The sequence below is a fragment of the Asparagus officinalis genome, chromosome 3 (assembly GCF_001876935.1).
Source record: "Asparagus officinalis chromosome 3, Aspof.V1, whole genome shotgun sequence".
NCBI classification, from domain to species: Eukaryota; Viridiplantae; Streptophyta; class Magnoliopsida; order Asparagales; family Asparagaceae; genus Asparagus; species Asparagus officinalis.
The window spans coordinates 111499070-111523749 of record NC_033796.1 but is presented as its reverse complement, the minus strand read 5'-3'; the positions used below and the strand labels follow the sequence as shown (position 1 = coordinate 111523749).

Below are 24680 nucleotides of genomic sequence, written 5' to 3'. Positions count from 1 at the left end.
ACTTGAGTCATAAAATAATGATATCCTTAACTCTCATTTAAATTTCAGGCTTTTAGTGTAACAGAAGGGATTTTAAGATAGTATCAGAGTGAGTTGGATTTAAATCTCATCTGGCACGAATGTGCGTTAAGGATTGTGATTTTATGGCACAAAGAATTACCTAATCATCATGAATCCCATTTTCCTCTAGCTATCTCTAATTTCACGATCTGCATAGTGATGTTCGAGTATGAAACAATATAAATAATAATTCTTGAAAATGGCTACCATGTAACATATTGAAATTGAACATAAACCAGGGATCACAAATGACACATTAGGATTCAAGATATCCTAGCAATAACTATACTGTTAAGTATCATACTAGTTTTATATTACAAGACACAAATCTCTTGTTTCCTTATAAAATAATAATAATCTCTCGTATAATTCGTTAAGAAGAAACCGATATTCTTGTATTTTATAATATGAAATGTAGTATAGAATTTATTGGGAGTTATCGTTACTCTTGCATTTAACTATATTAAAATGTTAAGGAAACATGTCAAGCTCCCAATTATCCCAATCACAAACAACAGCAATCACATACATGCATAACTACTCATCTATGCAAAACTTCTACCACTGAGGCTGGAGTTGGGAGGAAGGCCTTTGATAGGAGGTTTTTAGAGGGTAAGTTAAAGAGTGAGGGAAGAGGAGGGGAGGAAGGGGACGCTACAAAATGAACTAAAAAGTTAGAAAGAGAAGAATCCCTTCAAATTGGGAGGGAGGATTCAAGAGTAGAAAGAAAATAACCACCCCCTCGCTCCTACCAAACATAAAAATTTAAAAGGATGTACTTCCCTCCACCTCATTTGCAACTTCCGTGATCACCTTACCAAATCAAGCCTAAAGTGAAAAGGAAAAGGAGACCAAAAGGACCCACGTGAATAATACAACACTGTAAACGCCCTGCAGAATTTCTACAACCGTCCAGTAGATCACGCAACCAGATATCCAACCGGGGGAAAAAAAGTGAAGTTAAAAATTCTACATACATATATATATGTATATATATACCCTCATTGTCGTTGATCACTTCCAAAAAAAACACGCTGACAATGGAGAGATACAGACTCAGAGCAAACTTCAACCCCAATCTCTCTCAAACACTCTCCATTCAAACGAACCCCCCATCTCATATCTCTCTCCCTCCAAAAACTCCAATCACCCGCCGAGTCTCCGCCGCTGACGATGCAGATATCTGCGTCTTCGATGCCGAGCGATACTTCAAAGAGACCTGCGATCCATTGACCAACCCGCGAGACTCTTCGGTCTCGTCGGTGGACGGATATGCGAAAAGTTATCGGTCATTTCGATCGGCAACAACTCCGACTCTGTCATCAGAGGCGAGCTGGAACAGTCAGTCAGGGCTTTTGAAGAACCCCCCTCGTTCTGTTAATGTTAGTGTGAGAGCTTTTCCTTTGAATGAGAAGAGAAAGAATGGGTTGTGCCGGAGATTTTTCGGCCGAAACTGTCCCTGTTACGGGAAAAAATCGGTTGACGTTGAGGAGAAAAGTGCGGAATCTAAGAGTACTCTTCGAGTCGGTGCGGATAAAGTGAGTACTGATGGAAGTACTTTGGGCAGTAAAGATTCAGTTGAGGGAGTGGCAAAGTTGAAATTATCAGCTGGAATTTGGGCAAAAGACTCTAAATGTCTCTCGCCCAAGGTCGGTCCCCGGATAGTGAACTCCGCGCCGACGTTCACCGAGTCTGCTGGATTCTCCTTCCCGATACTCGCCCCGCCGCTGCTTCCGCCGCCGGAAACGGAACCGGCGATGATGATCCGCCCCGCGCCTCGCTCGAGTGTTCCGGCCGGCAATGAGACGGCGAAGATCAGAGGTCGGGCCGAGTTTCTCCGAAGGCCGCCTCCGTTTCGCCGGAGCGATGACGTGGCGAGTGACACAAGCTCGGACCTGTTCGAGATCGACAGCTTCTCGACGAACTCCGGAGCTCCGTCGCCGGGACTCGCTCGACGAGTTTCCGAGGATGACGGGGACCCCGTCAGAGATCCCTCGGGGTGGGGAGCTGGACTGACGACCGAGGCGTCGGTTGCACCGATGAGTGCTATCCGCGAGCGAGGTGAGCGTCGTGTGGAGCGTGACGGACAGCTGACGGAGGGTTCGATCTGACGACGCGTGGCGAATTTCTCGAGCTCGGCGTCAGATTGCGGTGACGTGAGGTCATTCAGACCGAGGACGAATGGCTGAGGGGCGGGAAACAGTGGAGGGAGCAGGAGGAAGGCGGCCGGAGGGCTGTTGAGCTGCCGGAGTGAGAACTCCGTAAATGTTGGTCCGAATCCGGTTCGGGTCGGGTTGGAACAGCGACCAGCCGAACCAGACCGGAGACCAGGGACGTCGAGGTTCGGATTAGAGAAGACCGATTTGGACGGGCCGAGCTCAGGTCGGATGAACCGGACGGTTCAGATAAGATAGGTCATAGTGCTTTGATACCTTTATATGGTGCAAGTTGTGTTTGCTTATTGGATATGTCACTCATTTTTTTTGTTGAAGTTGTATGTATTTTCTTTGGTAATTCGTAAGGCTCTGTTTGTTTGGCAACAGGTTAATGAAAAGATTAAGAGGGTTTAAACCCTTATTAAACATCTAAATACTAAATTTTTCTCAAAGGGTTTGTTAACTCGCATGTGAGACATAACAGCAAGTTAACCCCTCGGATGACGGGTTAACAACTCCGCCTGAGAAGGCGGAATAATTTACTCCGCCTACTAACATATTGGGGTCAGAAGTGTAATTATGAAAAAGAAAAGATGACGGTGGTTGATAGCTTTTTATCCTATCTTTGGACTTGTAAAGTAACATTTATAAATAATTGGAGGTGTTCGAGCACATCGCGAATAACCCGAACAGTTAAGAGTTTCTAATATGACTCCCACCGACCACCGTCTTAGATTTGATTCCATTATAAAAGAACATAGTTGGAGGTGTTTAAGGCAATAAGGTATGCCATGAAAGATATCCATAATAAGAATGAAGTTGTACACGGACACAGTTACATGCACAAATTATAAAATTATGTGCTCAGGCATATGACTAATTTGCAGAGGACAAGGCTCAAAAGTCACGTGTGATGGATAGTGTTGAGTCTAGATTTCTGGTACTAAGTCTTAACTTGATGCATTATATATTCAAATATTATACTAATCAAACACACTCACTTTGTTGGTAAGCGAATCTCCTACTCTTAACTAACAGAATCCAAAACCAATGCATGTATCTCTCTCTTAATGCAAAATTTTGACATGCAACCTCTCTCACTTCTATCAACAACACCTAATATTCATTTGATCCAAATCTCCTGGTTCCTTTTCTAATCCTTCATGATCTTTTTAAGACCTAAAACGTTATGAATATTGATCGAATTGTTACTCGAAAGTACGGGCCAATACGTGGTCTTAAATCTGTATAAACCAAAGATTGAACCAATACAAACAGCATAAGAAATCAATGTGATCATCATAGAGAGGGCCCTCCATAGTTTTTTTCCCCCTTCTTTTTGGTGTTTTAAGATTTAAGGTAATAAAGAGGCATGTGGATGGGGCTCCCTTGCCTTAAGCTTTTGATTGGCAAAGTAATGCCATCAGATTTGCAAAGAGACATAAGGCTAACTCTCTGTCTCACTGGATAAAGACTCCCTATGAGCATGACTAGACCCATCTCTGTATGTCTACATAGATGACTAGAGTTCATGCATCATACATGTGAATGATCTGTCTAGGGCCTACTGTTTGTTAACCAATCTGGCTAATAAGAAAGCATGGAGTTGAGTGCTTCTGGAGTCTTATCTGTAGAAAAGTGCATGAAATAAAATGAAGTACAACTTTAAAACCTTTACGCATTCAATTTACAGCCGGTTCATAAAGTTGATTGCACCTAGATCAATAGTGGACTCAACAAGTAAATCATAAAGCCAAAAAATTCAGAATCATGACTAGTTGACAATAACTATCACCCACTTCATCAAACATGATAATTTTGGCATCAGTCATGTATCATAATATTGCCACATACTACTAGTAAAACTAGTCAGAAAATTATGCCATATACTTAGCAGTTGTTGTACTGACATTTAGTGCTTCACTCCTTTCAGGCTTACTACATCACAAAACAGACCAATTTAAAGACACCTCAGAGATTCATAGACTGAAATCAACTTGAGTTCAGAGTTACAAGTTACGGTACAGATGGTTAAAAAGCCAAAGTCATAAACTTGCAGATCACAGAGAATACACTAGAAACATGGACAATGTATCAAATGGCTTAGAGCTCAATTACACAGGGAACAAAATGTGGAGTTAGATTAAACAATTGTATTGATAATATCAGTGAAATAATGCCTCCATTTATCACTCTCAAACAGACTCACTAATTTGAATCACATCTGGTTTGTTCTCTGTTTTTGTAGCAACATTAGTCTTGCAGCTAAGCTTCTCTTTCAACTCATTGCCAGAGGAAGAGCTCTCAGATAAGGCTTCCTCTGATTGAGGTTCAGCTACCAACGACTCTGATCTTTGGTGAACAGACTTGAGGAAGGTGCCTGATGTTAAAAATGCTGACATTTTCTTGTCGTCCTCTTTCATCCGTTCAGCATATTGGTTAATGTCGAAGCCTACTGGATTACGGCCCCCAAAGGCTAATTCCAGCTTGTCCATGTCAAAGTTATCGGTTATTACCTTCTGGCTCTCGATGTCATCAGAGTATACAAACTTCACTTTCTTGTATGTCTTGTGCTCTAGAAAGGGCTTCACAATCTGCAAGCGGGAGGAAGAAAATGAAATATCTTGTCATAGAAACCAGGAGTACAGTTATTTTTCAATTTAGTAAAGGAATAATAAATTGATTAGTTGATTATGCTCGATGTAGGAGTACCGTGAAGTTTTGATAAGCAAGACAGACTGATGGGTGGACAAACAAATAGAATATCCAGTACATTTATTGTGATCTAATAAGAATGAGACTGATGTCTAGACATGGAGACACAACTATATATGTATATCGCTTGAACATATGTACATTTGACTGATAAATGTGAATTTGTTGCTATAGAACCTAGCTTTATTAAAACGGCGTATAAAATCATTATATTTTGCCAAAAGAGACCCAACAACCTCCATCATATATATAATTTTGTTGGTAAATAGCACTATAAATTAAGTTTTGGATACAATACACAGAGAATGGGATTGTAAAATTATTGCAACTCCTTGGATGCTCTGGAAGAGAAAAGTCGAGTTTTAAACATGAAGATGAAGTGTTTGATAGCATCAACATCATATACTATTCATCATTCTGCTCAGCTTGCAGAATCTTGGGGCTCCCATGTCCATCCTGAGAATCCTCACGCTTCTAACTGATATATTTTCTTCATTGTAGTGATGTAAACAATTAACATACGCCATTTTCATAAACTATTTCTACTTGAAACTGCATCTTTTGTTAGTCTAAGGTGTAGACCCAAAGTTCGAGACAAGAGCTGGAATCAAAAAGATAGAAAATCGAGCAGACAGATCTGCGGTCGACCGGGTCGGTCGACCGCGAACGTGCACAGGGGGCTGGGAGAGCCTGGATCAGGTCGCGGTCGACCGACCCGGTCGACCGCCAAAACCCTGTAGCTTTTTGACTGCAAAGAGAGAGAATCTCAGAGAGATTAATCCCTTGTTTGAGAGCTTGTATTTTCTTCTTCAATTAATAAAGAGATTGTGTGGTGTGGCTCCCGAGGACGTAGGCACGTTGCCGAACCTCGTTAAATCTGTGTTCTTCTCCTTTACTGTTTTTGCAAGGTTAGATCTTTATTTGTGGTTTTATTCCTACTTTCCTACTTTCAACACAATGTCCGAAAGGGCAAGGGTTCGATTGATTGTTTCGAATCCCCAACAACTGATATCAGAGCTTTGTTCAGCAATTTGTGTGAAAGCCATGGCAGAGGAAAGCAAATCAAAGATCGAGAAGTTTGACGGTTCAGACTTCGCCTACTGGAAGTCGCAGATGGAGGACTATCTGTACCAGAAGGACTTGTATCGTCCGTTGATGGGTAAGGAAAAGGGAAAGAAGAAAGAGGAGTCAGATGGTGATTGGGAGGTACTGGATAGGAAGGCTCTAGGGAAAATCCGGTTGTCGCTCGTCAAATCAGTAGCCCATAATATTCTGAAGGAGAAGACGACGGTGGGGCTTATGGAAGCGCTCACGAAGATGTACGAGCAACCGTCGGCAGTAAACAAGGTGCCTCTAGTCAAAACTCTTTTCAACCTCAAGATGACAGAAGGACGGTCCTTTACGATGCACCTCAGCGAGTTCAACACGATTGTTGATCAACTTATCTTCGTGGACATCACGTTCGATGACGAAGTGCAGGCCATTCTACTACTATCGTAGTTGCCGGATAGTTAGGCAGGTTGTGTGACGGCAATCAGCAATTCGGCGGAGAAAGAGAAGTTGAAGCTGAATGAGGTTGTTAGCATGATTCTATCCGAGGAGGTTAGAAAAAAATCGTCTGAATCAGAAGGTTCAGGTTCAGCCCTAAGTTTCGAGCAGAGAGGCAGAAGGCAGAAGAAGGGAAAGCAGAACAGGAATCGGTCGAAATCAGTGAAGAAGAGGCCGAACTCGAAGGTTAGGTCTATCAAAGGGAAGTGTTGGAACTGCGACCAGGAAGGTCATATGTCTTCGGTCTGTAAAGCACCAAAGAAGGATGCGGGTGAGCAGGAGGCTCATATCGTGCAGGATGCCTTGATCCTTGCTATGGATAGCGATTCTGATTCTTGGGTCATCGACTCAGGAGCTTCTTTCCACGCCACTGCTAATAGGAAACTACTTCAGAACTATGTAGCAGGGGACTTTGGTAAAGTATATTTGGGGGATAATGAACCTTGTAATATTGTTGGAAAGAGCGACATTCAGATACAGATAAATGACTCTAAGTGGAATTTGAAGAACGTGAGACACGTGCCGAAGCTGAAGAGGAATCTTGTTTTGGTGGGACAGCTTGGAGCAGAAGGCTACGTTTCGACATTCACCGGGGATTCGTGGAGAATCTCCAACGGTACGATGGTTGTTGCCCGAGGCAATAAAACAGGAACTCTCTACCTCACTTCACATGTGAGTGACACCCTCGCAATTCCAGCTGGCAAGGAGAGTACAGATCTGTGGCACAACAGACTAGGACACATGAGCGAGAAGTGGATGAAAATTCTACATTCACAAGGAAAGCTAACCGGGATCCACACCTTGAAAGTCGGGGTTTGTGAAGACTGCATCTTTGGGAAGCAGAATAGGGTTAATTTCCAGAAGGGTGGAAGGCTACCTAAGGCTCAGAAGCTAGAGTTGATTCATACAGATGTATGAGGCTCAGCCAGTGTGTCTTCTTTTGGCGGTTCGAGATACTACGTCACCTTTATCGACGATCACTCGAGGAAGGTGTGGGTTTACTTCATGAAGCACAAGTCAGAGGTGTTCAAAATCTTCAAGAAGTGGAAGGCCATGGTCGAGAACGAGACAGAACTGAAGGTGAAGTGCTTGAGATCAGATAATGGTGGAGAATACGAGTTGGAGGAGTTCAAGAGGTTCTGTGCTACGAATGGGATTCGCTTAGAGAGGACTACTCCAGGGACGCCGCAGCAGAACGGCATTGCAGAGAGGATGAACAGGACCTTGACAGAGCGTGCGCGGAGCATGCGATTACATGCAGGTCTGCCTAAGACATTTTGGGCGGATGCGGTGCATACGGCAGCATACCTTATTAATCACGGGCCATCAGTTCCATTAGACTTTGAGATTCCAGAGGAGGTTTGGAGTGGAAAGAAGATAAATCTCTCACACTTGCGGGTATTTGGTTGTGTGGCTTATGTTCATATCAGTGACCATATCAGGGACAAGCTAGAAGCTAAGTCACAGAAGTGCACATTCATTGGATACGACATTGATGAGTTCGGGTATCACCTTTGGGATGAAAAGAACAGGAAGATCATCAGGAACCGGGATGTGATATTCAATGAGGAGGTGATGTACAAGGACAGGGATAATGCCAAGGATAGCCAAAGCAGTGGGAGCACTACGGATACAGATGGATCCGAGTACATGGATTTGGAGGAACTTCCAGATGGGGGCGACGATGTCAGTTCTGACCGTAGAACGGAGGAGACTACAGGTGCAGAAGCTACTACCCAGGGCGTGGAGCTTTGGAGGTCATCCAGGGTACCCAAATAAAATCCCAAATACCTCTCGTCACTTGATTAACTACTCTTAACAGATAACGGAGAGCCGGAGTGTTATGAAGAGGCAGTGCAAGTGAGTGAATCTCAACAGTGGGAGCATGCGATGCAGGAGGAGATGGATTCTCTACTCACTAATGAGACATGGGAGTTAGCCCAGCTACCTGCACAGAAGAAAACCTTGCACGATAAATGGATCTACCGGGTCAAGCAGAAGAGTGATGGAAGCAAGAGATTCAAGGCCAGATTAGTCGTGAAGGGGTTTCAACAGCGGGAAGGAGTAGACTACACGGAGATATTTTCCCCTGTTGTGAAACTCACAACCATCAGAGTGGTGTTGAGTTTGGTAGCTGCAGAAGACCTCTTCCTTGAGCAGTTAGATGTGAAGACTGTCTTTCTTCATGGTGATTTGGATGAAGAAATCCATATGAAGCAGCCTGTTGACTTCATTGAAGAAGGAAAGGAAGAGATGGTGTGCAAGCTCAAGAAGAGCTTATATGGTTTGAAACAGGCTCCGAGACAGTGGTATAAGAAGTTTGATAACTTCATGAAGAACAATGGCTACAGAAGATACATTTCGGATCATTGCTGTTATTTCAAAAGGTTCGAATCCAACTTTATTATTTTGTTATTATATGTTGATGATATGTTGGTAGCAAGACCGTGTTTAGAAGAGATAAACAGTTTGAAGAGGTAGCTAGCAAAGGAATTTGTAATGAAGGATCTGGGTGCAGCGAAGCAGATTCTAAGGGTGCGAATCAGTAGGGATGAAACTGAAGGGACATTGAGATTGAGCCAAGCTGAATACATTGAGAAGGTACTTCAGAGGTTTAATATGCAGAATGCTAAAGTTGTTAGCACACCTCTTGGAAGTCAGTTCAAACTATCTGAGGAGCAATCGCCTAAGACAGATGCAGATAGAGAGCATATGAGCAGGGTGCCATATTCTTTGGCCATTGGGAGTCTCATGTACGCGATGGTTTGCACGAGGCCGGACATCGCCCATGCAGTGGGAGTTGTGAACAGATTTGCAAGCAATCCAGGAAAGCAGCATTGGGAGGCCGTGAAGTGGATAATATGATACTTGAGGGGAACAACGAATAAGCTACTATGTTTCAGGAGGAAGGAGTTGGTGCTGTAGGGATACGTGGATGCGGACTTCGCCGGTGATCATGATACGAGACGAAGCACCACGGGGTATGTTTATACCTTAGCATCGACAGCAGTGAGCTGGGTCTCACGTCTGCAGAAGATCGTGACTTTGTCTACAACCGAGGCTGAGTATGTCGCGGTGACTGAAGCAAGCAAGGAGATGATCTGGTTGAACGGGTGCTTGGAAGAGTTGGATCTGAAGCAAGGAAGAGGAGTTCTTTATTGTGATAGCCAGAGCGCTATACATCTTACCAAGAATCCAGTATATCATACCAGAACAAAGCACATCGACGTCAAATACCATTTTATACGCTCGTTGATCGAGGACGAAAAGTTACATTTAATAAAGATTTTGGGGAGTCAAAATCCGACGGACATGTTGACGAAGACAGTCACCATTGAGAAACTGGAGTTGTGCGCAACTTCAGTTGGTCTTCACGCGTAGAAGATGAAGACGGAGCCACACTACGAGGATCGGCGAGATCACCGGGATATTGTTAATTGAAGGAAGAATTTTTTTGGGGAAAAGATACATGCGAAGAAGGGGAGAGTTCGGGGGAACTCATTGTAGGTACTTTGGTCTCCAAGTGGAAGATTGTTAGTCTAAGGTGTAGACCCAAAGTTCGAGACAAGAGCTGGAATCAAAAAGATAGAAAATCGAGCAGACAGATCTGCGGTCGACCAGGTCGGTCGACCGCGAATGTGCACAGGGGGCTGGGAGAGCCTGGATCAGGTCGCGGTCGACCGACCCGGTCGACTGCCAAAACCCTGTAGGAAAACTGCTCTCGGGTTTTGCCATCGGTCGATCGCGCCGGTCGACCGCCAAACTCTCTGGAATCTGATCGGTCGACCGGGCCGGTCGACCGCGAGTATTTTTAACAGTTTCCTGTTTCTTTTGAGATTCTGTTTCAACCAGGATTCTATATATACCCCAAACGATTTTAGGGTTTGTACAACATCAAAAGAAGAGCTTTTTGACTGTAAAAAGAGAGAATCTCAGAGAGATTAATCCCTTGTTTGAGAGAGAATCTCAGAGAGATTAATCCCTTGTTTGAGAGCTTGTATTTTCTTCTTTAATTAATAAAGAAATTGTGTGGTGTGGCTCCCGAGAACGTAGGCACGTTGCCGAACCTCGTTAAATCTGTGTGTTCTTCTCCTTTACTGTTTTTGCAAGGTTAGATCTTTATTTGTGGTTTTATTCCTACTTTCCTACTTTCAACACAAGGTCCGGAAGGGCAAGTGTTCGATTGATTGTTTCGAATCCCCAACATCTTTTACGTACAATAAACAAGCTAAGGCCCTTATTTCTAAAAAAGTGAGTGCTCGATACGATGATACGCATGTCTTGTCCATGTGTGCTGGATGCACAAATTTTTTGTTGGGGGAATGTTCCTACATATCATATGAAAAATAACTCGAGACAGAAATCAAAATCTGCAAATTCTAAGACATTGAGAGCATAAATCTCAGCATCTTCAATTAGTCTACACATGAAATTGTTCACTCTACTTGACTGAAAGTTCCTGCTAAAGGAATGGTAAATAGGGAGATGAAGAGAAAGCATAGATCTTTTATAGGACTTCTTTTTGTATACATTATTATTTCAATTTAACTTCGAGGTGTATAAGCAAGAAACTTCCTAAAAGTTCGATATTTGTGCACTTTAGATGTCAAAGATTGAAGTAAGTGTCAATTTTGGTTAATATGACTTAAGAGCCATTTGCACTTAAATACCCCAAAGTTCACCTCATTTTTAACTTTGATACCCCAAAGTTTTTTGGCCCAGAAATTACCTGAGTTCAATAAAACTGAACCCTGATGTCCCATTAATAGATATAATCGAAGGAGACTACAAAGAGCATTTTTGGCAATTGATATAATCAAAAGAGAGTATACAGAGAATTTTTGGCAACTTAAGATTTTTCCAACATTCTAGAAGTAAGGGAGAAACCTATCATCACAATGCTTGAGGTAATGAGGAGGCTTGATTTGAATAGATTCCAGACCAAAAAAATTGTTGCTAGCAAGTGGAATGAAGGTTTACGTCCTAACATAAAAGCTAAGCTACAAGAGTTGGAAGCAAAATTTCTCTTTGCAGTCTCCTTCGGTTATATCGATTAACCGGTTACCCAAGTTAAATTTTGTTAAACTTTGGGTTATTTTTGGGCAAATTTTGTTTAAGGGTATCAGAGTTAAGAATGGGGTAAAGTTTTGGATAGTCAAGAGCAAATAAACCCATGGCTTAAATTTTAACTAAGAAGCTATGTAATATGGGCACTTTTTTCCTAGAGCTGTTAGAATACATCAGGAGAAACTTCCTTTTTGCCATTGCAATTTACATGTACATTAGGAATTGTTGTATGTTATTTGTCCATGTATTTGTATCTATCCTTTTCTGCTGAAATAATTTGCACACAAATTTTACGAAGCTTTAATTCTTCAAGGAAGCTACTAATTTCCTTCATCCACAAGTTTCTGTAGCATAGTAACTGACATCAAAAAGAAAACTATTTATAATTGTCATATAACAAATTTTGACATTGGTCATATTGGGGATGGTGAGTCTCTTCAATCCTAGTAACATTAAGTTCAACCGTAACTATACAAGATAAACAGAAAAACTAAGAGAAGTAACATTAAGTAAATGAGGTAGAGAATATCGTTTCAGTCTACTCCACAAGACACCAACATGATAGATCCACACTAATAAAGCTGAACAATATTAACACTTTTTCCCAGATCTGTAATCCCCTCATCATTATCTTATTTCAGACATCTCAATCCAAGTATGTGAGAACAGTCTGAATCACCTCTTTCTCACCTTATATTGCACAGGTACGGGTGCGGGTGTGGATACAGGCATATATAGGACACAATAAATTCGTAAAAGGTAGGACACAAGGTATCAAGGATACTCATTAATCTCATATATATATATATATATATATATATATATAGAGAGAGAGAGAGAGAGAGAGAGAGGGACACACACACACATACTCACACACACACATATACAGACATACATACATATATATATACACATACATATATACATACATACGTATATACATACATATATACATACATACATACATACATATACGTACACACACATACATACATACATGTATATACATACATATATATACATACATACATATACATACATACATACACATATATATATATACATACATACAGACACGCGCGCACATGCACACGCACGCACACACATATTCACACGCACACGCACACGCACACACACACAGATATATCTACTTCTTTATTACTAAAGGAGAACTGTTTGTTGGAAAATTTGTAATAAGAAAATAAAAGAATTGAATTTGATTATTCTTTCTAACTGCTTAGAAAAAGAATATTTACAACTCTCTCAATCTCTAACTGATTACAATTTGAATTTTCAATTATAAAAGAGAAGAAGATCGGCGGAAATCTTCCCTTTTATTTAATTCTGGGTTCTTCACGGTGGCGATGAGATGCCTCCCTCGACGTTCGTATCGAGTTTACTTCTCGTTAACTATCCGACCGTCTTGTTTCACTAGAACACAGTTGATTCCTCTTTATTAATATCGAGGATAACTTGCGTGGCAAGTTTGAAACTCTGAAAGAGTTGATAACTCAGAGCGAGTTTAAACTCTTGAAAAAGAGTTGATTTGAACCAAAAACCGGTTAATAGCCAAGGTTGAAAGCTCCCTGTTATTGAACGTCGCTGAAGGATGAACGTCGATCTCCCCCTTTACGATTTTATGCCAGAAGCCGCTCCATGGCCTCCGATCTTGATCTGCCCAAAAAAGATCATCCCGAACTCTTCTGAGTTTTGAGGTATTTATAGGGGATTAAGGGGTGTAATCATCCCCTTAATTCACTCCTAAGTGGGCTTGTAATCCCCTCAAATCGTGAGAAACGGTTTTGGAACCGTTTAGCTCGTGTTTGAACGAGTCAAACGCCGAAAATAACGTTCTAGGCCCGAACTCTGCGTTTTAGAACTAAAACGTAGAGTTGGGCATGCTTTAGCGGCTGAGAACGCACAGGTCGCTCTGCATTTTGAATTTGAGACGCATGAATGAACTATGCATTTGGATCTGGAACACAGAGTTGGGTTCTGCGTTTTAGGCTGAAAACGCAACAATGAAGTCTGCGTTTGGATGTTGCAACACAGTGAGGACCTCTGCGTTTTATTATGTTGTAACGCAGGGAGGACCTCTGCGTTTTGATGTTAAAACGCAGGCCTGACCTCTGTTTTGATGTGAAGAGACCATCAATTTGTGGTATTCTTTGCTAGAGCATTGTAAAGATTATCATCTTGTAATATTCTTCTTGGCTCCTTAAAAATATGAGAGTCGTCAGATTGTAACTCCCGATATTAATTGTGAAGGTTGTTGATTAGAGCTTTCATCAATTATTACGAAGGTCATCAGATTATAACATTTATCGATCTACGTAAAAGTCTTCAAATTATAGCCTTCTGAAAGCCGTTAAATTATAACCACTGTTATAAATAGCGGTAAATAGCCTCGTAATAGTGATGTTAATAGCGTTAGCGGTCCTTTTTCGCGACGCTATCGCCCACTACGCTATCGCGCAATAACGGTGACATATTACGGAATATGTCTGTTCGTAAAAGCGATTAATAGTGTGTCATAACGGTAAATAGTGAGTGATTGCATTCGAAAGTTGCTTTTTGACTACTATTTAAAAGCGATTTAAGGCTTATTTTTTTAAAATTAAACTCAGCCCTTGACCATTGCATTCCACCGTCTCCTATGATTTTCAGCATACTCCCACCACCTCTCATAGTCTCTGATACCTACCTTGATACTTTCTCTCACCTCCTTCACCGTGAGCTTCTCTTAGGGCAGTCCTATCATCGTTAAGCTCTTCTTCTCGAAGACGTCGACTTTTTGACTTCTCCAGTCATCTTCGGTAATACGTGATGGTTACATATCTATTTCATGTTTAGGATCTTTTTAAATCATCCAATATGTACTTTTAGATTTTTTAGATTTTTCTTTAATTTTTATTTTTTTAGTATTTATACATATCTAAATTAGATCGCTATTTGACTTTATGCTTTTTATCACTATTTTGCCGTAATAGCCTGAAATAGCCTTAGCGATGCCTCACCGCTACGTGACGCTATTCGCTATCGATAACCTTGATTGTAACTTTCATTATTGGTGTTTGATGGGGGATTAGCTATCTATGATTTTTAGATAACCTACAAGAACAACAAAAAAATTCTGATGAATTGTAAAATAACCACCTAAAAAATATACCCACGTTTTTTCATAACTACACCCAGTACTCTCCTCTCTAACATCCCATTATAATAACTTCCCCCACCTAAAATACTCCACGTTTTTTCATGGTATAACGTTAAGGCTCGGTCTTCTTCGCCCACATCAAACTCCCCTCTTTCTCTCTTTATTTCTCTTTCTTCTCCAAAATCAAAATCAAAATCAATCTTGCGTCAAAATTAGGGTGTTTTCCTAGGGTTTTAGTACCGGGGAGCGGAGATCTCTCGCGGCATGGACACTCGCCCCTCTCCTCTCCTGTGCCTCGCTCTCCTCTTCCTCGTCGCCGCTGCTACGGCTGATGACGTTTCGCGCGACGAAGACGAAGACACCCCCAAAATCCCCGACTGCAGCAACAATATCCAGTTGGTAAGTCCAATTTGAGAACTAAAGAAGTCTGATGCTTATTGGATTTTGAAATCAAGCACTAACCCTAATCCTAGACCGCCGGGAATTGTCTCAGTCCTCCTTTTCTGTAGTTGGCTCTTTGATCAACCACCATGCGCTAATTATAGTTTTATTGTAGGGATGAGCTGGCTATGATCAGGCATTGTCGTCGAGAAAATCAAGATGTGATGACTACTATAGGTAGCCTTTTAGTTTTTTCATATCTAAAGATTTCCTCTTAAAGTTGTGATATGTTGATTTGTTGAGATTTTATTTTAGATTTAGGGAAATCATATTGATGTGGTTATATGATTTGATTCAATCAGACCGTACAAACGAGAAAAACTTGCTAGCGATAAGATTTGAACCCCATGCGGTCAGATACTTTTCTAGGGCTTATTTTTGTTGTTCATGTTTGATTTAGATCAATTTTTTTCTATTCATGTTTGATTTTGATCAGTGTTTGATTCGTCATTTAAGGATTTCGACTATAATTTTTTTATTGGGCCTCTTTATCTTTATACTTTTTTGCTAGCTATTTCTTGGTTTTCAAACTTACCAGTGTATTATGATTACTTCTCCTTTAATTAATTCTTAAATGACTATATATTTATAGTTTAATTTTATTAAATATAGCTCTTTGGTTCATTGATTAGTGATTAGATTGTGGAATTGCATTTAGGTAGCTGATTTGAGCAAAATAAATTTTATGTAGTTTAGTAAAAATATAAAGCCCTTTGTAGGTCATAATACAAATTTTATATGGTTTAATATAAATTAGATTGGTGATGTAAATTTCTTTTAAGAGCCAAAGTTGAAGGATTATTATCATGATAATGTTGAAGAGAATTTGAAATAAGTGAGTCCATGTGAGAGTAAAAGAGTCCATATGAGATTTTGTAATTTTTAATTTATAGTACATCTTTTAGATAGTATAGTTGTGTTCAGTACTACGCAGAAACGGATATGATTCTATCCAGTTTGGTGGAGGTATGTTTCTTCTCTGCGGGTAGCTCTTAATGATGCTCATGTTTAGAGTAAGTGTTTCCTCTTTTATGGTGACTATAAGGATGATTATCTAAACCGAGCTCAATATGGCTGCTTTTGCCCAATTTTGGTGTGTTGAATTCCATGCTTCTAATATATAGTTGATTTCCAAGGGGATTTATGTGTTTTTATCTGGTTATTTTTTCCCTTCTACGGGATCTACAAGTTATGAATCTTTTTTTATTAATAAAAGCCATTATTTAATACTATTACATGGAACAATTAATTTGAGTCAAAACATATTGGATAATATCACAAAGAGCCCTTGGTTAATATCAATGGCTACAATCAAGTTGTGAAAACCTTTTAGAAATTGTGCTTTGCACGGGTCTAAATACTATATATATACATCAAGTTGTGAAAATCTCTTTAAGATGCTTCTCTTGGATTCTTTCTTATGCTTTGAATGCTAATTATTGTTTCTAATTCAATCAAATATGCTATCCAAGATGCATCATGCAACATGTTGGTTTTTTCTTTATTTCATTTCAACTGATTCGTAATCCATTTTATTTCTAATGTCAGTGCATGTTACTATTACAGATAACTCCTCTGCCTGTTTGGCATGGCAAAAGTTACCGTTCTCTTGGTTTTCGGTTTGGTAAAATATGCTATATTAGGTAATTCAATTATCGACCTCTATTGTACCAATTTATTTTATGCAACATTATTGTCTGGCTGAATGTATTCATCTATGCAGTGATGTTAGTGATATACCAGAAGAAACTTATGTGCTCCTCAAAGATTGTGAACTCTTTATAATGGTGCTCTAAGCTTTTTGCTTCAGAAGTTTGATTCAAGGGATGGTATTAGATATACATGCATTTAGTTTTTCTGTTAATACTTACAGTGCTTATTATCTTAAAATATCTTCAGGTCGCACTGCGACCTAATCGTTCTTCATCAACACATTTTGGACTCCCACGGGTTAATCCCTTTACTATTTGTATTTTCTTGCTCAATTGATTGAATATAATTAAAAAATTTCCATTGTCATTCTTTTCTCTATCAGACTTTGGAGGATGTTCGTAAAATTCAACCAAGGACAACACTTTTTACTGATATATATTTTGTCATATAGATATACGAACAATTTTCAACGTGGAATATCTGCTTTCTGAGTTTGTTTTTAGGAACATAGTTTCATCTCTGTTATTGAAGGAAGTCATTAATTTGATGAAGGTGGTTTTTATTTCAGTGGATATATTAATGATCTTCATGCATAGTATATTAGAAATTTCCCTTCTTGAAATCCTATTATCAGTAGAAACTCTCAATGTAGAAACTAATATTAGATGGAAAGTAAGACAAAAAAATTTGTTAATATCTCAACTATTTCTGATTGCTAGGTATGATGCATCTAATGGACCATGATAAAGTGAACGAGGATCTTTCTAAGTTGAAGGAAACATATGGTCTTGATATCCAATTGAGCTATGCTTGCATTAATGTACCAGTGAGCCTAAAGATGTCATTTACATTCCTGAGTTTTGACAATTATTTTTTCTCTCAAGATTCATGTTCATAAATCTCAAGCACGAGATACAAACACCTTACATTTGTGGGTATGGACTGAGCATCCTATCTCTGCTATTTTTTACGATACTACAACAGATACATTGGGGGAAAAGAATCCGTTTTTAGGCGTGCACCATATTCTGAAAGTTAATGCATGAGAAGAATTATATGGTATTATGTGTTTGTTCTTCTGGCTCTGTTTGATTTATAAATACGTAAAGTTTTGATATTGAAAGTCTTTCACAGACTTATGGGAGATTATTTAAAGAATTAATTGCACATAGAATACTAAAAATTATTTGTTTAGTGCTAAATAAACTATCGAAACAAACTTCTGCGAATATATGGACGAATAATAACTGAATTGTTTGTTAATTATTTGGTTCATTTCTACCCCTATACTTCATATCTAAAGTAGAATAATTTATTTTGGTAACATGTTCAATATTTGCAGAAAATATTTTAGAAACTGTGCTTTGCACGGGTCTAAATACTAGTATATATATATGAGAAAAATGTTCTCCATTAAACTTGATAGTGATATGGATTGATCTGGTCCCTACATCTATTTTCAAGTAGAAAAATGGTTGAGGTACTTTTGCAAAAAAAAAAAATATTTTTCTCATATGAACAAGCCTAGCCTACTATACTCTCTCTCCTCATCTCAATCTAAAAATCTCTCTCCTCTCTCTCCCCCAACCTCTCCCTTCCAAACCCGACCCAGTCTCTCATCATCTCATTTTGAAAATCTCTCTCCTCTCTCTCTCCTCCATCCTCTCCCTTCCAAACTTGGATCGTGATCGCCACCTTCTTCTCCTGTTCCAACCGCCACTGCGCGACAAATCCGTCACCCTCGCCTTCCAACCCAACCTCTCCTCATCTTAATCTGAAAATCTCTCTCCTCTCTCTCTCCCCCAGCCTCTCCCTTCCAACCCCGACTCAGCCTCCTTGACCGCGACCCCCGCCATCGCGACCACGCCTTGGCGACCAGGAGAGAGATTTTCAGATTGAGATGAGGAGAGAGAGTACAATAGGCCAGGCTTGTTCATATGAGGAAAAAAAGAGGTTTTTTTGCAAAAGTAGCTCAACCACTTTTCACCTACTCGAAAATAGATGTAGAAACCAGATCAGTCCATATCACTACCAAGTTCAATGGAGAAGCTTGGAATCAAGTTTCTCCATTTCTCTCTCTATATATATCTATGTGTGTGTGTGTATAAAGATACATACATACATACATATATGTGTGTGTGCGCACATATACAAACATACAAACACAAACACGCGCACGCACATATGTATGTATGTATATATGTATGTATGTATGTATTCGTAGCCCACACTAATTTATTATCCCCAAGTCAGATGGCCCAATTCCAACAAGGCTTTGTCGGAATCCAATAGATTATAACTCAGCACAAAATCCATCAACATGAAGCCAAACCAGGTGCTCAAGGGAGTGCAAGACACCATCCCAGTAAATCAGATATATTTCTCCTGCGGATCTAAAGGAAGTAAAGAGAAAGTAACCTGACGAAAACTATACAAATGGCATGTACTCTTCCTCTTTGTCATAAAAATGTGCCTAGAACCTGATATAACAACGGCTACTAGATTTCCTGCTAGTTCCATAAATATGGAGTGAAGAATATCATGTCGCGCTCCTAAATATCAACTTCTTCATGTATTCTTTGCTGTAATAACCATTATTTTAAGGATAAATTTTTCAAAACCACCCTAGAGCTTGAGGTATTTTGTACAAAATTCTCCCAAAGTTTACAGATGAGGGGAAACCCCCTTGACTTTGTCTTATTAAGTACAGCTACTGAAGATTGTTTAAGTTGTTATGTGCTCCATTCATGACATGTTTTGGATAGTTTTGCCCCATGACATTTTAATAATTTTACTGAAAGAGAGTTTTCAGCTTAGGGCAGGTAGATAGCAACACGGGTAGTTTAGGCTTGTTATTCTTCACAACAAAATTTTTAATGATAATCTTCAGTTGTTCAGGGGAATTTTCTATAATTTTGAAAGTGCGGGTGGGTGGTTTCCGTGATTTATAAAGTTTGGGGGGGTTTGTGCCAAATACCAAATGTTCAAGGTTCTTTCGTGAAATTTAACCTCATCTAATCACCCCAGACCTAGTAAAAAGTCACTATAATTCAGTGGTGAAATTTCTCTCCAGTGTATAGGGATGGCAATTCTGGTCCAAACCCAATAACCCACCTAGATCCATCCAATATAAAACCCATCCAAACCAACCCATTTAGCTAAATGGACTTAATTGGGTGGGTAACTATTTCTATAGTGGTTAAATGGGTATTAAATGGGCAGGTCTTGACCCACCCATAACCCACCCAAACTTAGCCAACAAAATAGAAATTTCCTATCCCCTCTCTCTGCGATTCTCTCTCTCCAAAACCTAAAGATCTCGGCTCCCCTCTCTCTGCGATTCGTCTCTCCGAGCTTCTACGGGATTTTCCCGGTGGCACCACCGCAGATCGGCGACCGAGGGCTGATCGACGACGAAGAAGAAGACGACGGCGGTGATCGGCGACGAAGACGACGAAGCCTTTGAGTACGTCGACGACGAAGTAGGTAGGTTTTGATTCTGCTTTTTGATCTAATTGTTTCTAAACGCGATTTAATGTTTGATAAGGAACGATTCCGGTGATTGATTGAGCGATTGTTAAGTTTATGGTTCGTTTTGGTTGATTAGGGTTCAGGATGAATTGGGAAATTAGGGTTTGTGTTGTTTTATGAAATTATGGTGTAATTGATAGTTTCTTTGAGATGGAATCACAATTTTTTCATAGGTTGCAATCTTATCTGCAAAAGTCTCATTTTTTTACATGGTTTATTTTTGCAGTAATATTTCTTTGCCCTGTCCTCTTTGATTGGTCTTGTAGTTGACACAACAAAGTATATGGATGCTAGGTTGTTCATGAGCTTTCTCTTTACATTTTCTCACAAAACCTTCCCTTAATGTTGTGCTCTAGCATAGTTCTCTTTTGAGTAATGATTTTTTCCTGTATGATCTAAAAGAAAGTCTCTCATCAACTGTAGTCCATTTTGAATGACATCTAAAGTGCATTTTCTTTGCCTTTTTTATTTAACGTGACAATTTATTCTCTGGTCAATTTGACCAGATTGTATTTTCTACTTTGCACATCCCTTTAAAGCTAAATGCTATCTTTTCTGGTCTAAGTTGTGAGCATTCACTCTTATAGAGCAAACTTTATCTGCTAACTTCTATCCTGAGTTTGAACCCCTAGTTTGATCAAATGCCATCTGTGATCTTACTATGATTATTCCCTATTATACTCAACGATAAACGAGAAAAAATATATAGTAACATTTCGAATAATGCCGCTTTAATATACGAATATTGTTGCAATTACTAAATTGTTCAATTGTAATCTCCTAAATTGTTGATTTCACTTTTGTTGGGTAGTGTTCTTTTCTTATTGTAGTTATTTAATATATATGAAGCTATTTTATTAACTTTTGACATTTGTTTTGATATTTAAAAGTTATTTTTCTTGTTTCAGCTACTATGTCTTTGAATGAATTTACTGCATGCGATGATGGTAGTGAAACTGGTAATGAAACTATATCTATACGTAAAAGAAGAGCAAAATCAAAAGCTTGGGAGTATTTTACTGAGTTGCCTGTTGATAGTGATGGGAAAGCTAAAGTTCAGTGCAAGAAATGTGACCAAGTTTATGTTAGTGGTTATGGTACCACAAATATGTTGAGGCATATTCATTCTTGCCCAAAACGAGATATAGATGAGGTTAATTCATCGTGGAAAACCATGCCATTAGATCAAGATAATTACAGAGAAATGTTGGCTAGGGTCATTGCATTGCATGGTTATTCATTCTGTTTTGTGGAACATCGAGGGATACGCAAATTACATACATTTTTAAATCCTGAAGTCAAGCATATCTCAAGGAACACCACTAAAGCTTGCTTAAGTTGTACCAGAAAGAAAAAAGAATTCTTAAACAAACTTTGAAGCTAGTTCCTAGCAGAATCAGTCTAACTACAGACTTGTGGACCTCTTCAACATCAGATTACTACATGTCTCTTACTGCACATTACATTGATGAGCAATGGATCTTGCAAAACAAAATATTAGCTTTGTCTCATGTTTCACCCCCATATAGTGGGGCAATTTTAGTAGAGAAGCTATTTCATTTACTGAAGGAGTGGGGCATCGAAAAAAGAATTTTCACTGTTACATTGGATAATGCATCATATAATGATGCTTTTATGAAGATTTTGAAAGACCATCCTGCTTTAAAGGAGCATTTTGTCTCCAATGGTGAATTTTTGCATGTACGATGTTGTGCTCACATTTTAAATCTTGTTGTACAAGATGGTTTAAAAATAATTGATAAATCTTTATCCAAGTTTAGAGAATGCATTAAATATGTAAAGAGTCCTCCTGGAAGGAAGAAAAAATTTGCAGAGTGTATCGAACAAACTTGTTCAGTTAGTGCAAAGAAAATTCAACAAGATGTGTCCAATAGATGGAATTCCACCTTTTTAATGTTGGAGAGCGTTTTACCTTTTCGTCGGGCATTTGAGCAATTGAAGGTAATCGATTCAAATTTTACATTTTGTCCATCAACTGAAGAATGGGTAAAGGCTGAAAAAATAGCAAAGTTCTTAAAACCTTTTTATGAAGTGTGCACTCTTTTTTCTGGAAGTAAATACCTAACTTCTAACTTGTATTTTGGTGGGGTTTGGAAGATACAAAAATGCATAAAGGAAGAGATGACAAGTGAAGATGAAGACATAAAATCTATGGCAAGTGATATGGAGAAAAAGTTTAATAAATATTGGAAGTGTTATAGCAAGATTTTGTCCTTTGCATGCATCTTAGACCCCCGTTATAAGGTGAAATATGTGGAGTTTTGTTTTCAAAAAGTGGGTATTGGTTCTACTCATGTGGTGACTCTCTTGGATAAGTTAAAGCTTCTTTACAAAGAATATGAGAGAGCATCAAATGATATATGCATGGCCGGTAGTAGTTCGGAAGAGGCCTTTGGAGATGTTCGTGATGATGAGATGCTTGAGTTTGAACAGTTTGAGAGCCAAGTAGTTTCAGCCAGTAGGACCAAGTCTGAATTAGAAGAGTATTTAGATGAAAAGATACTTTCTTGGAAGAAAAATGAGAAACCGAATGTTCTTGAATATTGGAAAGTAGAATCTAAGAAGCATCCTCAATTATCCATGATGGCTCGTGATATACTCAGTATCCCTATTACTTCAGTGGCCTCTGAATTTGCTTTCAGCATAGCTGGTCGTGTGTTTGATAAGTACCGCAATCGTCTTCTTCCGAAAAATGCCGAAGCTCAAATATGCCTTGGTTCTTGGTTAGAGGAGGTTCCTTGTAAGTTGCTTACTTTTTCTTGTTACCTTCTATAAATTTATGGTGTACATGTGTTATATTGCTTACTTTTTCTTGTTACCTTCTATAAATTTATGGTGTACATGTGTTATATTAGACTAACATAGTTGTGTCCTATGATCTAAATGCAGCTTTGGAAGATATTGAAGGACATCTGTTGGTGCATGATTTTAGTGATATTCAAAATTTTGAATCTGAAGGAGGGTGGTGAAGTGTGCATGATTTTAGTGATATTCAAAATTTTGAATCTGAAGGAGGGTGGTGAAGTGCTTGTTAGAAGATTTGTCATCTATTAAGGTATTAATCTTTATTGATGTTTAAGCATTGTACTACTATTGACCGCTGCTTTGTAGAGCTAGAGATGAGGTTTCTACGAATTTTTGTGTGCATACCTCTCCATTTTGGTAGTGCACTTGATTTGCATATATGTTGCATTTCCATTTCCTATTGCCGAAGCTCAAAGCTTTGTTGTCAATCAGTCAGATTTCACTGTTCAAAATAAAATTGACAAGCTGAACATAGATTTGAATAATGAAATTGACAAGCTGAACATAGATTTGTAGAGCTACAGATTTTCTGTCCTTTGCAAAGACAATAAATGTGGAAGAGGTTTACCTTCCATCTGATGTTCAAAATGAAATTGACAAGCTGAACATAGATTTGAATAATGCGGCTAATACCCTATCAGACAAAACAAATGAAAGTTCAGAAAAGATTAGAAGTGTTATTGATACAGTGTATGGCTCTATACCTTGTTATTTTTTGATCTGGCTTTGTTCTGTCATTGCACTAATGACTTTGTCTACTTATATAGGAGGTGTGTGTTGATTGTGGTAGCAACAGTGATGCTTATACTTGCAGTAATTGGTTTTGGTATGTATTCTGTGCTCCTTGTGCATTGCCTTACTGCTTATGTTCTCTATTTTTGACCAACTATCTTTCATATTCTGTTTGCAGTACTCGCCGTTCTTTGCCTGCAACAAGAGCGAAGAGATGACATCAAACTACTTTTGGATCATGTACATGAGTTTGAGAACGATCGGTAGTTTAAGAAAAGTCTAAGATCAACCGCCTCTTTCACTCTCATCCAGTTTTAACTTATCTTGTAGTGGTTATTGTTTGATACATTGTAGTAGCACCTTGGACGATTACAAATCATCATTTAACTTATCTTGTAGTGGTTATTGTTTGATAGACAATGGACTAAAAAGACCAATCTCTTTCAGCATATGTTGATCTATATAATGTTTACTAGTCGTAATGTTGTGTATAAAACTTGGGATCTTAGTACTTCACATTTTGATTTTCGTTATATGTAGAACGTCTTTTTTTAAACTGTGGAAGCTTTTGAGGTTGATGTTTTTCCGTTGATAATTTGTCTGCCTGTGCTTCCGCCTGTGAAATTGGGTTTCAGGTTGGAAAAGTATTATCTACCGAGTATTGTTAGCGATTTAAAAGTTGGTGATTGTGCTGGTACGATAGTTATTTTATTAGCAATATTAATACTGATTTTTAGCGATTTAAAAGTTGGTGATTGTGCTGGTACGATAGTTATTTTATTAGCAATATTAAT

At 39.0% G+C, this 24680-nt stretch overlaps 2 protein-coding genes across 3 annotated transcripts in view; one reads left to right on the top strand and one right to left on the bottom strand.

Moving 5' to 3' along the window:
• LOC109835608 (protein PHYTOCHROME KINASE SUBSTRATE 4) lies at positions 1028-2171 on the top strand. Its single transcript, XM_020403580.1, has one exon. It carries the CDS (start codon positions 1101-1103, stop codon positions 2169-2171), a length of 1071 nt encoding a protein of 356 aa, XP_020259169.1. The 5' UTR covers positions 1028-1100.
• The window catches only part of LOC109835764 (random slug protein 5-like), a 34429-nt gene continuing 13908 nt past the window's right edge, over positions 4160-24680 (bottom strand). For both annotated transcript variants that reach the window (XM_020403778.1, XM_020403779.1), the window contains one exon: positions 4160-4810. In XM_020403778.1, the coding sequence (XP_020259367.1) occupies positions 4412-4810 (399 nt within the window). In that variant the 3' untranslated portion in view covers positions 4160-4411. The remainder of the gene's footprint in view (positions 4811-24680) is intronic.

What these genes read in the sequence shown, in the direction of transcription:
- LOC109835608 (XM_020403580.1), top strand. Translation starts at nt 1,101, where the DNA reads ATGGAGAGATACAGACTCAGAGCAAACTTCAACCCCAATCTCTCTCAA.